This window comes from Hippocampus guttulatus, chromosome 7 (assembly GCF_054856545.1).
Source record: "Hippocampus guttulatus isolate MCC_2025c chromosome 7, RoL_Hgut_1.0, whole genome shotgun sequence".
NCBI lineage: Eukaryota > Metazoa > Chordata > Actinopteri > Syngnathiformes > Syngnathidae > Hippocampus > Hippocampus guttulatus.
The window spans coordinates 8251997-8267413 of NC_141267.1; the positions used below are offsets into that span (position 1 = coordinate 8251997).

The following is a 15417-nucleotide window of genomic DNA, read 5'->3' on the forward strand; positions in this document are numbered from 1 at the left end:
CAATTAATTGAAAGTACAAAAAATATATAATCTCTGCTCTGAATATGTTTTATTTGGGGGGGGGGGGGTTAAAATCTATAAAAAGACAACACTGCTTACAACACTTTGCTGATTGTGAGACGTGGTCTGGAGCACACTGCTCAATTTCCCACTTTCAAATTGTTACAACAGCAGTGACCTGTGTGATCTGTGCATTGCTCCCTTATACTGTTTCCCAATCTCTATTGAGCCATGGGGCATATGTTGCATTCGAGAAACTGCATACCACAAGAAAAAAGATAACATGGAAAATAGACACTGTAATAATTATGATCGTGTCTCAATTTACTCACATTGACTTCATGTAAAGTCTGTGCCAACTTGACACACAAAGCTGATATCCATCCATCCATTTTCTAAGCACTTATCCCCTCACAAGGGTCGTTGGTGTCCTGGAGTCTACCCCAGCTGTTTTAGGGCAGTAGGTGGGGTACACCCTGAACTGGTTGCCAACCAATCGCAGGGCACACTTAGATGAACAACTATCGCCACTCACACTCAAACCGAGGGACAATTTACAGTGTTCCATTAAATATCCATGCCTGCAATTGGCTGGCAACCAGTTCAGGGTGTATCCCACCTACTGCCCAAAGACGGCTGGGAAAGGCTCCAACGGGCTCGGGACCCTCGTGAGGATAAGAATTGAAAAAACTGGATGCATGGACTAAACCAGGGATAGGGAACTCCGGTTCCTCGAGAGCCATATCCTGCCTGTTTTCGATCTCCCTAACCCTGGACTCAACAATGAAATTAAGTGGTGCAGAACATTAATGGATGGATAAATTCTAAAACCAATAACTACAAATTTAATTAAGGTGCTTAGTTATTGACAAAATAACTATTGCTAAATATAATTATTCAAAGTTGCTGTACATTTCCAAATTTCTTCGGACCCCAAATCTGTGACTGGAGTGAGCTACTTTCTCGTCTTCGATCTCTGTAGAGGGCGGCACGGGCTAGTTATTTTTGTTGTTGGTGCCTTCAGTCCAAGCTAGTTAGCACCTGCTAACATTTGAGCTTTCGCACCACTTCTAACTTCTGGCCATTGTTTAACCTTTGTTTTGACCACGTAATATAGTCACGTTTATTTGGCCAGCTTTGTTAAAATACCTAAAATAGGCCCTTCGTCATAAGATGGTCGTTTTGACAAAGCACAATGAAGATCAGGATTATATGTGAGTGAAAATGACGTGTCTCGCTCATGAGCCGCTCCGCTAACGTCCTTTTAAATGGACGTTTGTTCCTGTTCGCGACTGTACAGAGTATGAGCTGCACCGTTTCGCTTATTGTGTCCACTCAATAGATCTTTCAAAATTATTGTTAATAATTGAGTTCCCGTGTGATTGTTTAGAGCATGCTGCCTTGAAGCGTTAAACAGTGAGAAATAAATCTACGTTAAGGTTTACATGTTTTTTTTAAATTAAACCCCTTCATATAAAATCAAACAAATAAAAATATATATGCATGTTCACTGAAACATTCTGCTGTCTATTTTAAGCCCAAACGATAAACATTGCATCAGCCGCTGCAGTACTACTGACCTACATTCGCTGGACACTTCATTGGGTACACCTGGAAACGCAAATACGATCCGATGCAAGATCTACAATTGTACACAGATGATAATACTTAATATCATAATAAAACTCATCTTTGATTGACACCTACCTAACACCTCCCCCCCCCCTCCGTTATTTGTAATTTACTTGACCAAAAATGAGCTGCACCACAATAAAAGACAATTTTGTAACCTAACCCGTCTGTCGATCAAAACTCAGCCCATTTGTTTTTGTGAAAGAAGTATACGTACAGGTCTTCCATTGGAAATGACTAGATAGTGCGTCTATATCATTTTAATGACTTAGCAATCATACAAGTAAAACTGGACGATTAAAATTCAGTCTAGGAATTTTTTTAAAGCTGATTTTCAGCCCCCGCCCGTTTTTCCCCAGCTTCAATTAGCATCAACTCTGACAGAAATACATTTTTTCCACAGTTAAAATAAAAAGTCCATCTTTGTGGAAATATGTCCCTTTTGTAATATACATGTATTTCTCAATAAATTGTAATGTTCAACAATTTTAACAAAAAAAATTGTCGAACTGCCTTGGCTGGTCCTGGTGAAACTCAACTCAACTTTGACTTAATTACTTTTCTTTTTTAATTGATGGAGCACTTAAAAAAAACAGTAGCTGAAACAAAGGATTGTACATTAAAAAACTGTGTTGAGAAACTAAACCACTAAAGCATAAAACAACTAATATATGAACTATTCCTCTCATTTTGCTCTGTACCGATCATCATTTTACTAGAAGTATACCTCTTTAAAAAAACAACAACAACCAATCAATGACATTTCAACGCTCACGCAGAACCTCTATTATGTCTTTTGAACACTTATCGTTGTTGACTGGGGAAGTAATCAAAACCCAAAGTTAAGTGTGTGTTGCAGCACAACATGAATGTCATAAACTCAGAATGACATTGATTTTTGTTTCCCCTTCATAATCAAAGATGTTTTTATTGTGTTGGCAGCCTGATTGAGGAGCGTAAATGCACCTCTCTGCCAAACTCTCCAGCCAGGCGAGCATGTCCCAGCAAAAAGAAACAGTTCTATATCAACCAAGCCATCCGCAACTCTGACCTCACACCACGAGCCAAAGGCAAAAAGAGTCTGCGCCGACAGGAAAACAGTAAGCTCCACACTGACAACACACGGGATGCTAAAAAGTCCAATTCAACTCGACTTGCACTTATTGGAGTGAAGACCTCAAGAAATACAGTAAACAGTCAATAAAATGTCCTTAGCAAAGTAATGGACAAATAGATGACTTTACCCTTATGCCTTGTTTGATTTACTAATCTTTGAGTTTGTTCATTGCACTTAATCCTCACAAGGCTCGCGGGCATCACACACACATCACAAATATCTTGTCGTAATGAGCTGTTTCAGAAAACTAGTTGATAATGAGTTTATTTAATGCTTTGCATATTTGCCCATCAGAGAGAAAGGAAGATTCACCTGGGGGGGAAAAAGTCAAATGGAAATGTATAGTCATATCTCGTATGCTTGATAAACTTGTTCAGCCGCTTTTCATGTCAAGACTTGTGTGCTTAACTAATGACAAATTGTTGTGGGGTGTGAGACAGTTCAACAGAGAACCAATGTAATTACATTTGCACCCCTAAATAAATGAGAAACTGTTTTTTTGATGTGCACAAGTGATACAATGAAGTGACGGTTGAACAACTACTCAGCCCCGCCACCTCCTCCCACCTTGCCTGAATGGGTTTTCTCCGGGTACTCAGGTTTCCTCCTACATTCCAAAAACATGCATGACAGGTTAGAGGAACACTCAAAATTGTCCAGAGGTGTGACTGAGTGTGAATGGTTGTTTGTCTATGTGTGCCCTCCGATTGGCTGGCAACCAGTTCAGGGCGTAACCCACCTACTGCCCAAAGAAAGCTTTGATAGGCTCCAGCACACCCCGCGACCCTTGTGAGGATAAGTGGATTAGAAGATGGATGGATGATTGAACAAGTATTTGTAATTAATTCTGATCGTGAGAAATGTACCAAAGCAATTGAATAACTGTAAATGACAATTGCATCATTTGTTTCCAGTAGAGTGCTGTAACCTTTTGCATCAACTTTGACCTCAACAGGTCCTTTGTTTTTCCAATTACGACCATAATGATCAACTTGAAATTAAACTAGTTTACTAGGCCCAAGTTTTATTCAAAAAATGGGAAAGAGATTTTATTACAAAAAAAAATTCAATCTTGCATTTGACATTTTAGCGTCATGTACTGTTTGAACATTAACACCGTGCTAAAATCTAGGAAGACAAAAACGACTGAAAAATGATTCAGTTAAAGTGTAGCACATAAAAGTTGGAGTCACAAGGTACAATTTTATGTAAGCAGTTAATAATTGATATCAAAAAAGAGCTGAAGTTGGAAATTACAAAATCAGACAAAAAAAACTCATTGATCACATTTGCATTAACACAGAAAAAGTGCCCCCCCCAAAAAAAAGGGGTGTGATTTGGATAAAAATGGCCCATGGTGTTTATCCATTTGATGGCAAAATTTCAGGGTCTGAGTACCATACGATAAATTGAAGATTTATTGGTTGTGAACAAGCTGTAATTATTGTCTACATTTCAACTCTGTCCATCTTTTAAAAAAAAAATTCTTTAAAGCACGTTATCTAGCCAATCTTCTTGAGAGAGACGACGAGTGTCCCAAAGATGAACTGGAAGTTTGCAGTAGTCCGGCAATCCCGTCTATCTTCACGGAGGCCTGGACCAATGACGACTACATTGAGGTTGGTACACAAATGTTGTACATCTTTTCATGACATTATTGAAGTGTGAGGATTGGAACTTCCTCTCAGACTCTGAATTGTGGTCTGTTTGCTTCTCAGCTCAATTTTACTTTGCTAACCTGTTGGATTGTGTCGAATGGGGTTTCCACCTTCTGCTGCTGGATCAGATGAGTTTGTGTCAAATTTGTAAACCCACTTCTTGTTCTCTCAGCCATGGAGTGACTTCATGAATTGCTCCGGAGAAGAACAAGAGAGACTTTTGTCCCTGCTGGAGCAGGGCATGGCCAAGAAGAAACTTGCCAGTTGTCTCCTTAAAGATCAGATGAATGGTAATTCACATTCAAGGTCACCTTCAAGGTTTCTTTTGGCGCTTGAGTTTATCGTTGACGTGTCATCGATATAATAAGAATATTTCTTGCAGCTTGATGCAATGATTTCTTTGCATTTATATATCTCTTTATTTTTAACTCTGGAGAACCCAAGAACCTCTCTGGAAAATGATGAATTTTACATTAAATGACTGCTATATGATCACTGAACACCAAAATATATGTTTTTTTCCCAAATATTTAATGCTTTAATCCTAATTTAGGATTAGGGCCAGATTTGACCCTTTGGGATTTAAGGGTAACATTTGAGTAACAGAATTTATAGGGGCCAAATTTGACCCCATGGGTTCTCCAGGGTAAGGAAATGTTTCTTCTAAATTGCCATGCTTTGTCTCATAACGCCAAATGTGAAATCTTCATCTCAGTTTTCTGCCCTATTAAGCACATTGGTTTTAAAGTGGTTGGAGGAGGAATAAAGCAGATTTTTCAATCCATTCACTTGTGAATTGCCATACAGATTTTCACCCTCCACCCCCCCAAAAAACAACAACTTGGAATACAGCATTTTTGTACTGCATAAGCTACTATTGCGAGTAAAATAGGCACACGGTTCAAACATAACAATGAAAGATTTGAACGTAGCCCTGCTTCAGTAATCCCTCCAACTCTGTTGAGTCTGACCGAAGCAGTGCCCTTCACTGATATGCGCAATTCTCAAACATGGCCGTTCCTGATGGCATGCCATTTTCAAGTGAGCAGTTGTGACGGGGCCAGCCCGCTGGTCGATGAGTTAAAAAACAAAAAACTTATGAGTACAAAGTCAACTAAATAATAAACTGCTTGAAAACGGACTTTTACGAGTTTATATTCATCGAAATATGAAAATGCTTGAAGAAAGTTGATAGTCATCAAGTAAAACAAAATGTTGATGTCAAATAACCACTCACTAATTGATTCAGTGTTGTGGCTGTGCTTGAAAGACTAATTCTTTGTCTTTGCGCAGTAAATCCCGCCTTCACAGCTCAGGAATGTTTCCAGAGAATCGACCGGAGACTGCGAGCAACTCTTCGACGAAAACAAATCCCTGTGGTGAGTGTGCTCTTTGAAAAGCATTTCTCCCAAGTTCATTTCCATCTTTTCTCTTACCGTTGTGAACAATAGCTGCTCATGTTTCAAAAGTGACCAAAGCTCAAATTCCTCATATCAACTTTTATGGCGACCACTGCTTATTCCAGTGGTGCTTTAACCTTGTTAGAGGTATCGAAGCCAACCAGTTCATACGCACATTCCCTGAACTCTTAGTGAAAAGAAAAATCGGATTCAAGAAGTGTTCCTTCAGTTTTGCGGGTGCTCGACTAGAGTTGCTCAACTTGGCATGACAAATCATGCAGATAGGATGCTGAGTCCCATCACGTTCTGTGATGCATGGGAATCCATCTGGTACATATTCGTCCGACCATTTTGGGTTTTTTTGCTTGACACCTGGGCGGCCCGGTGATCCAGTGTTTAGCACGTCGACCTCACAGTGCAGAGGTCGTCGGTTCAATCCCGGCTCCTCCCTGTGTGGAGTTTGCATGTTCTCCCCGGGCCTGCGTGGGTTTTCTCCGGGTGCTCCGGTTTCCTCCCACGTTCCGAAAACATGCATGGCAGGCTGATTGAACACTCCAAATTGTAGCGAGGTGTGAGTGTGAGTGCGGATGGTTGTTCGTCTCTGTGTGCCCTGCGATTGGCTGGCAACCGGTTCAGGGTGTCCCCCGCCTACTGCCCGAAGACGACTGGGATAAGTTCCAGCACGCCTCGCGACCCTTGTGAGGATAAAGCGGATCGGAAAATGGATGGATGGATGGATGGATAATTAGCGTGTACAGTAAATATTCCCATCCCCGGAATTCTATGAAAAGGAATATCCTTCACCCGTAATAAAAACCTACGCATTAACATTTTGACTACGATATTACGTGTTACCGGAACTTGCGTAAGCGGAAATTCCACTACCCGTAACCCGGATGGAGGCGTAATGCCGTGGGAGCTTAAATACACGCAACGCCCACCCGATGCGACGGAAAAGACAACGCTGAGACAAGTTTTCACTTCGCGTTTTTCGATCATCAGATTCTAAACGACGACGTGGAAGTGAGTTTTTATTGTCGTGCGTTTTACTGTAATTGTCAATGATTTTAACTTTATTCACTTACGTCGTGTAGATCATGGCATCGAAACGTAGAAGAACTGTAATGACTGGAGCGGAGCAAGTGAAATGCATCCGTTTGAGCGAGGCTGGACACAAAGTTAAAAACATCCAGCAGACACTTGGAGTCGGAAAGACGCAAATCTACAAAACTTTAAAAAACAAGGCATCGATTCAACTCCTGATGACAAGCCACCATCCAGCAAGGAAGCAATGCAAATGACAACACAAATCCTTCAGGATGCACAAGAATTACCAGACATCGGTGATCAACAGCACAGTTACTTGCAACTAGCAAGAAAACTGTATGACACGCAGGCAAACATTGTCATAAATGCATCCAACAAAACAATCCAAAATACACATTTTTTTCCCAAGACAAAAAAAAATACTGTACGTATTTTACTGTTGTGATTTTTTTGGATACACCTGTATTGCAGTTTTTGTTATATAAACAGTTTTTGGACAGTATATTTTTGTATTTTATTGATTGTGTGACAAAATGCATTACACGTGCATTTTGTCAACATACTTGCAGGTTCATAAAGGACATGTACCATGCTCATTTCCCAAATGAGGAATTTCTGTTATCAGGACAAATTGGACAGCGCAAACACGAGTCCGTACTAGAGAATATTTACTGTATTAAAACAATTTTTTTAAATCACACGACGTACTAGCATAACAGTCACATGGTGACCATTGAGCGAACTACATTTCCCGCAGCACTGATTATAATGTGATCATCTGCAGCCAGTGATGGCCAAGCGGGCGCGTCATAACCATCGGCTGTGTCTTAACCTCTATGCCAGAGGCTCCGTCGAACCCCTAAGACCGATTCACCGAACCCCTGGGGTTCGATCGAAGAACCACTGGCTTATTCTGTACACGAGGCAAAGAAGATACCACGAAATGAAGAAAGAATTTGCAGTTCACAGGTGCCAGGGTTGATCGACTTCATGCAAAACAGATGTGAAGCAGTCGTTAAATGACTAACATGAATGGACCGCCACGACTGGCAATACCGAGCCCGCTAAAAAGATAACGTAGTCCTAAAACAGTTGGTCAACTGTCACGCATGCACTCCAGGAGTGCTACTTTATAGGTCGCTATACTTAATATTGTATGAACAGTGAATGAAAGTTAAACTGCTGGAGGCGCAACTTTGCACATGACACAAATTTACGATGTCCACAAACACGTATGTGTGCGTCGAAAGTTAGTTTTACCACCAGATATTTTGAATGTTATTTTAAGCGTTGTTTCTTGTCATCTTTTATGGAAGTTTTTTTTAATTTGAGCTTTAATCAACTCGTTTTACTTCATTTAACCTTTTTGGGGATAGCGGTTACTAGAGTGGACAGCTATTCACATGTTGTTTTCTCTGATATTAATGAATCTTAATGTCACAGTTGTGCATTAACCACTACAATGGACCCTGATGTGTGTTGCCATCCACTGCCATTATTTTTTTTTTCTTCATGGCTAACGACTAATAAAAACACTTGAGAAAAAAAATCCTTATTATTCTTATTATTTGTGCATGGAAAGGGTTAAATATAATAAAAGTTAGTTACCAACATTGACAGATATGGAATATTTAGATCGTGAAACGTTTTTCAGCCATGGAAATGCGTTTACTCTACTTCATCTTTATACTGACTGGTTTATTTTGACTTTTTTCATCGTTGCGTTGACCTCTTACTCAAGGTTAAATATTAAAAGTTCAAATCAAATGTCCTAAATTCAGCCATTTTGATCAAACAGGTGCTCGAGCATGGTATGAGACCAAGCTCCAAAATTACAGACTTGTAATGTGAATGTGCTTTCATGGGAGTCAATAACCAACATAGAGCCTGTTGCTCTGAAAAACGGGAACAAAGACAGTCTGTTGCTTCTCCTCTCATCTTTCCTTGTTTTTTACGTTCCCCTCACAGGGAAAGCTGGAAGTGCTTGAAGAAAACCTTCTGAGCTTCTTCCTCACTCAACCTCATTCAGTTTACACAACCAACCTCTCCAGCAGGTATCTATCTTTTCCTGTGCTTTTTTTTTTTATCTGTGTGTGCTAGTGAACATATTCTATTCCATAAAATTATTTTTCGTTGCTAATGAACAACATTTTTTCACCCTGAAAATAAGTCAGATAAAACATTAAACTTGAACGTAAGCTTGTGATCTGAGTCAATATTTTTCGTGTCTTGTTAAAATTTGAGTTAATTTCAGAATTGGCAACATTATTAGTGGTCTGTAAGCGTGACATACATAAAGATGCATTGTATTGTATATTGTAAATGGGTTTTTTTTTGTATGGAAAAGCCTGTTTTTGTGAACCTGTGGATTTATAGTCGTGTGCACTTTAGAGATGACAAAACCTTGCTGTTTATTTAAGTGAGGTCTCTGCAACTAGTGTGTGTGTGAGTGTGCGCTGCTCAAATCACATCAGATTGCAGTTGATTGCTTGGTCGTACAAATGATTCACCCAAGATGTGGATCTTCTTGTTTATGGCTCAGCTTTGAAAGGCTGCTGCTCCATGCGGTCTGCCAGTACATGGACCTCGTCTCCTCAAGTGAGTGTGACTTCACAATCTTTCGCCCGACAGTGGATATAAAAAGTCTACACCCCCACAGTTCGAATGTTAGATTTTTGTGATATTAAAAAAGAAAAAAATGAGAGCAAGATAAATCTTTTTTTTTTCAAACCCTTAGTTGAAACATATGGAACCTTTTTTTTTGGGGGGGGGGGGTGATTCCAAATGGCATGTTTGGCACAAATACAAAACTGCTCAACAACAAAACAACACCGTGATGAAACACTACAAAAAGCAGTCATGTTCACAAATAAACAGACTAAAGATACTTTTCCATATGGACAAGAACAACAAACCCTAAAACATGTTTTCCCTGTTGGTCTCTCAGGCAGTGACTTGAATGGGTCTCGTCAGACTGAAGTGGTGAACAAACAGGAGGACTTCCTGCCACCCGCACTTCTGCTGTCGGCCTATTTGGACCAAAGGTGCTGAGAAGAGGCCCTCACTCACCAGCCTGGCCTTCAAGGAAGCAGGAGCCCTGCGAAACGTCTGTGCAACAATACCCTCTGCGAGGCTGACCCAGGTCAGAAAAATGTCTGTACAACGGTACCATCTGCAAGGCTGAGCCTGTTTAGAAAGATAACTTTGGGCTACTGACTGGCCTGTTGAGTAACTTCAAAATGTCTGTCTATGAATATACAAAATCTTCCACCTCATCACTTAACATGACATATAGCAGTTTGGATGCGAAATCATCAACATGTCCTGCCGTAATTAAGTACAATGCACCTCCTGTGTCTGAAAGGGAAGTTATTTGTGATGTGAATATTTTGCCCCTCGACAAAACTACAGTTCATCTGTCGCCAACGCACCATTTTCTTGACATGCCGAAATCAGATCATATTTTTATTTGGAGCCTGTTCACATTCTGTTGTGTACATAACAGGACTTTGTGCAGTTTCCATATTCATATTTGACACATTACTTTTTTTAAAGGTTATTATTTAACTTGTTGATATAAAAATTACACTAATTACTCTACTTGGGTAATGAAATACATGAAAAAATCCAAATGACACCTAGTTGGCTACATTTTGGTCGGCCATGATTTAATAGTAATATTATCTCTACTTTTGTGCATTTACTTGGGAATGATGTACACAGTGGTAAATACCTTTCGGACCTTGTCATGCTTGATCATGACCAGTCATATATTTTAATTGAAAAAATGTTTCTAAATGTGAACAGTGACCCGATGTTATCATGATAACGTAAAATAAAAAAATTAAAAAAAACGTTCTGTTGTGTGGCGGTGAAAATTAAAGGTGCTTGAACGACTAGCAAGTAGGATTAAAGTACTGTAGTTAGTGCATGAATATTGATCATGGAAATGTTGCACTCATGTTGTAGGTAATGAAGTGTCTGTAACTTGGGTGGACCAACTTTATAAAAAAAAAGTTGTGCATATCTGTAATCTGTGTATCAATACATTGAACAGGTACATAAATACCTGGGAAGATATAGTTTCTTGAAATTGGAGAAAATTCTGTTCAGCGTTAACTTGTTTACAGTTCTCCAGATTGTTTCATTTATCACATGCATTGGTATTAATGTTTCAGTTGCGCTGCATTAAAATGTCTGAGTTTCGGATAATAATCTTGCACAGTTTATTGTCCATGCAGTGACGCCCGACGTGTTATGTACGTTTAGCCTGGGCGTCGAGGGCCATTATTTGACTTTTGAAGGCTCTTGGTAACATACAAAAATTACTTGTTTCAACGGTGTACTGAATGTACATGAAACTTCTTCTTCTTCATACAAAATTAACATGATAATTTCTGAAGAGCATAGAATTTGAAAAAGCACTTCTGCCTTAGGAAAGCAAAAGCTATTTCTGCGTTTTGTACTTGACTAGACATTCGTAACACATACAGGTTATTTATAAGAGAATGAAGTCGCACATTCACCATGTCTTCTTTGAACAAAGCTTGAGCTGTTGGCCTTTGTTGCCAACAACCAAAGTTTGTATGAAATCTAATTTCTCAGGCTTGTGCGATTTTTGTCACTGAATGTCATGTTGCAATTTCACTCTTTCTGTACAACACTCACTCTTCAAGATGATCATGAATGCATTTTTATTTGCCATCATATTCAATCGGTCATACTGTAAATACTAATTGTGTGCCAACATTTAGACAAGAGCAGCCTTTAAGTGTCATCAGTTTACACACAAGATTGTGTACATATTTGTATGTGCTATGGTGCTTGTTTAGAACTATCGTTGCCGCTGTTACTATTGCAACGTTGTCTTTTAACAATGTGCATGAGAAAGCTGAAAGCCATGTCTGATTTGACAGTTGAATAAACATACTTCAAGTGCATCATCCTCTGATCTGTCGCACAGTCGTTTTACCTTAAATGGGAATGAATATTCGGCAGGCGGTTATTTTTACTTTGTCCACTAGGCGTCACTAGTGTATATAGAATCATGAAACGGGCTACTTCGTCCTTGTGGAAATAAGATAAGATAAGAAAACCGTTATTAGTCTCACAATGGAGAAATTCCCAATTCACAGCAGCAAAGTTATGAAAGGATGATACATTTCAACATTTATTTAAAACTTATTAGTAGTGTTGTTTTTATTTTCACTAATAGTGCCACTTCGGGCCAACTAGTAAGCAAACATTATTAATAAACTTGTATGCTGCAATACAACACGAGTAGGCCCAACGAGAAAGAATGGGTGATGCACGAGTAGCCTCCTGGACCCTACTCGTACCACCAGACTTGCCTCACACGTTACATGTTAAGACGCAGTTGCTCTACTATTCTACTGAATTGTTTTATAAAAGCTCAAACAATTTGAGATCTATATGGTCTATGTACTCATACGCTTTTTGTCAACTACATGTTACGAGTGAGTCAAAACTGCACTACGCCTTGTTCCAAATTATGAAAATGATGTTTTCCTCAGGTTTTTATAATAGTCTATACAAAGACGATTCAGCATCAGCATAATTTTCAAGTAATCAACTGTTACAGACTCATTTTAAATCTTTTTGAACAAACCTCCCAATGATAACAGTACTTTTTTAAGGAATCAAAACATTGTTCTTGTTAAAATGCACTGTTCCACATTATGCACAAGTAGTGTTTTCGAGATTTTTTATAATTGCGAAAAATTGAAAGTAGTCATTTGTTGAATTTGTAGCATTAGGAGGTAGTATTTTGCGGAAATCAAATGCTATTTCAATCAAAATCATCTTAACAGGTCAAGTTACATTTTATAATTGGACCTCTTATTTGATAGCAACTTTGCAAGTCTTGCGTCCATTGAACTTGTGAGTTTTTGGACAGCTTTTGTACTTGGGTTTATTTGCAGAATATCAGAATAGTCTCCTGAAGCTGCTTTTTGGATGTCAATATGTGCGTAGTATCCATACTGTAGACATAGATATTTACACATATATTTGATGGAACACACATGCATGCCTATAAAATCTATTGCACATATGAAAACAAAACAAAACAAACAAACATTAAAAAATGAAATTGATAGAGTACAATGTAGTCACAAGTTGTTAATGACACTAGTATCTCATTGATGTCATTTTTAACTGTCTGCCTTGTAAATTACAACTTTGGATACTAAATTACTGCGTACAGTAAATAGGGGTGTAAAGGTTGATATTTTTCAGGATGGAACATTTTGAATGTTACAGAGGCATACAGAGTTTCCAGACGCAACATATTGGGGAAGAAACGCGAACTATAACCACCTCACACTCTTGCAATACATTACTCTGTAAACAAATACAGTACAGTTCAGTCTCTGGCTTGCTCAAGTCATGTCTACCGATTGGCTTTTGGCAGATTGTCAAAATTATTGTATAATTTACTGAAAGCTGTTTGCAGTTTTTTTTAATTTATGTAAATGTCATTAAATCTGTTCCTGTTTACACAAAAGATAAACAGTGAGATGTTTTGCATTACGTTCCCAATCTGTAATGAATGTGAAATGACGGTTTATACCCAACTAGGATTTTAATAAAGAACCAAAATAATGTGCAAAACTCACAATCCTCTTTTGCTCTTGTCACAATTGCTACAGGCACATTTCAAATGGGACGTTACAGGGTAAGATTAGCAGTAATTGGCTTGAGCTGTAAACAGAATAAGCATCGTGGACATAATATTTATTGAACAAATATTGATTTGTCATTCTGCTGAAGTTTTTTTTTCTGTGTCATCATACCTTGGGGTCTAAAGATTTAAAAAATAGCCACAGAGTATGTTCATATGCAGAGTTTACACTGTAATATTTTTCATAGTGAAGAGTGAAATTAAACGTACTCTGTGTTCATACACAGTAGGTATACTTGCACAAGTTATACGCAATATTAAAAGTTCTTCCTCGATAATGATTGTGTTCAATTTGACTGAGGCGTATTTGTTTACAGTACTTTGCAGTATTATATTGTGGTTGTTGTTAGTTTGCAGTGCTGCAGAGCTGCACTGCATCATCTTGAAAGATGTTCCTCACGGTTTGGTTACTTGTGCAAGACAGACATAATTCCAAAAATGACATTGAACCGTCGCCCCAGCCCTCGGCTCCCCACGTCACTTGAATCGACTTTTAATGTTTATCTTGATTTACTTTCATGAATCTAAGTGAGAGTAATGACCATATTGAGGTGGAGCACTGCCCCTTCTGCCACCGGTGCATTTAGCAGCGATACGCCCCCCCCCCCCGGGGTGATGACTGAGGGGTTGGCCCCTGCTGATTCAGAGGTTAGGAATTTGCATTTGATTGCTGTTTGTCAACCAATGGCCTGAGTGTGCAAGCCGGAGACTATTCCACACGCCTACGTGTGTCTATTCGTGTGGATGTGTGTGCGCGTGTGTGTATCCACGATCTGGGCTCTCACATCGACACCCAATCTCCGAAAACACAATTACACGCCAAAGCTGAAGGTCGCGGTAGATACCATGCAGTCACATGCAACGAGTTTACTTGTAACAGATAAACACGAGAGCCGTCGCTCTTCTTTTTGTTTGCGGGGCTTTTTTTAACCCCCTGTGTGTCATTTAGGGGAGTCAGGGAAAGTCAGGAATGCTTCTTCCGGTCCCAAAGAGTGAAAGAAACGAGCGGAAGTCGAAGTGGTAAGTTTAATATTTTCCTCCCCGTATTTAATACTGTTATATTAGTGCAGTAGTGTGTGTGTTTCCGGTGCGCGTCGCTATGTTTGTGACTCGTTTTGCTCGCTGAATGTATATTTTCATCGATACGTTATCAGGCGGCTTGATCGATAATCAATCGCCTGGGCGGCGGATGGAGCCACTGCCATATGTCACCTCGCCATGAAGATTTCCACCTACGCCGAATGTTGCACTATTTCATGCAAAAAAAAAGTAGCGTCAAAGACGTTTTGAACCTGGGTCTCTGTGTTCAAATTTTCAAAGAAATATGGCTTATCACCGATTAAGGTGTCATCTCTGTGTTATTTACGCTCAGTCAAGATCGTCAAGCATTGCCAGCAAATATTTCCCAAGCCATATTCCCCTTTTTTAACATCTAAATTGTCCTGTCAGTGTGCAACCACAGTTTGGCTCCAACAGTTTTAACAATCCGATTATTAACAGAATTATCCGGTTAAACTAAAGGCTGAATAACGGATAAACAAACTGCTCATTGTCGCGGGTCCGATGGTAAATGGCTCATTAAGGTGTTTTCGTGTTGAGTTTTGTCATGGTAGCTTGCTGGCTCGGATGAAAACGTACCAATTGAGAGTTGCTGACTTTTACAAACGTCGTGTGCCATAAAATTGTGTAACCTAAATCTCGCCCCCGCTGCTTGATATAAAAGACGGCTCATGTGGCAACGACAATACTTTATCTTTAGTGTTCCTATAATGAGAGGATAACACTAGACATTTTTTAACCCAGAAAAATATAACCCCGAAGTTCAGTAATTAGCCCCAGCTCACAACTGTTTATTCTTCC

General features: G+C 39.3%; 2 protein-coding genes across 5 annotated transcripts in view; both read left to right on the forward strand.

Moving 5' to 3' along the window:
* Positions 1-990: 990 nt before the first annotated feature.
* Positions 991-11794, forward strand: r3hdm4 (R3H domain containing 4). Of its 2 annotated transcripts, XM_086116133.1 has the most exons (8): positions 991-1214; positions 2575-2732; positions 4244-4368; positions 4580-4697; positions 5701-5786; positions 8823-8908; positions 9397-9452; positions 9802-11794. In XM_086116133.1, exons 1-8 carry the CDS (start codon positions 1174-1176, stop codon positions 9903-9905), a joined length of 774 nt encoding a protein of 257 aa, XP_085972259.1. In that variant the 5' UTR covers positions 991-1173; the 3' UTR covers positions 9906-11794. The 2 variants fall into 2 exon arrangements, with proteins under 2 accessions (XP_085972259.1, XP_085972260.1); XM_086116134.1 differs by lacking the exons at positions 8823-8908; positions 9397-9452; positions 9802-11794 and adding an exon at positions 6902-7356 and having other exon boundaries at positions 993-1214.
* A 2456-nt stretch (positions 11795-14250) lies between these two features.
* Positions 14251-15417, forward strand: part of arid3a (AT-rich interactive domain 3A) — a 51805-nt gene continuing 50638 nt past the window's right edge. For all 3 annotated transcript variants that reach the window (XM_086115872.1, XM_086115871.1, XM_086115873.1), the window contains exon 1: positions 14251-14577. The gene's annotated coding sequence lies outside the window, so the exon portion shown is untranslated. The remainder of the gene's footprint in view (positions 14578-15417) is intronic.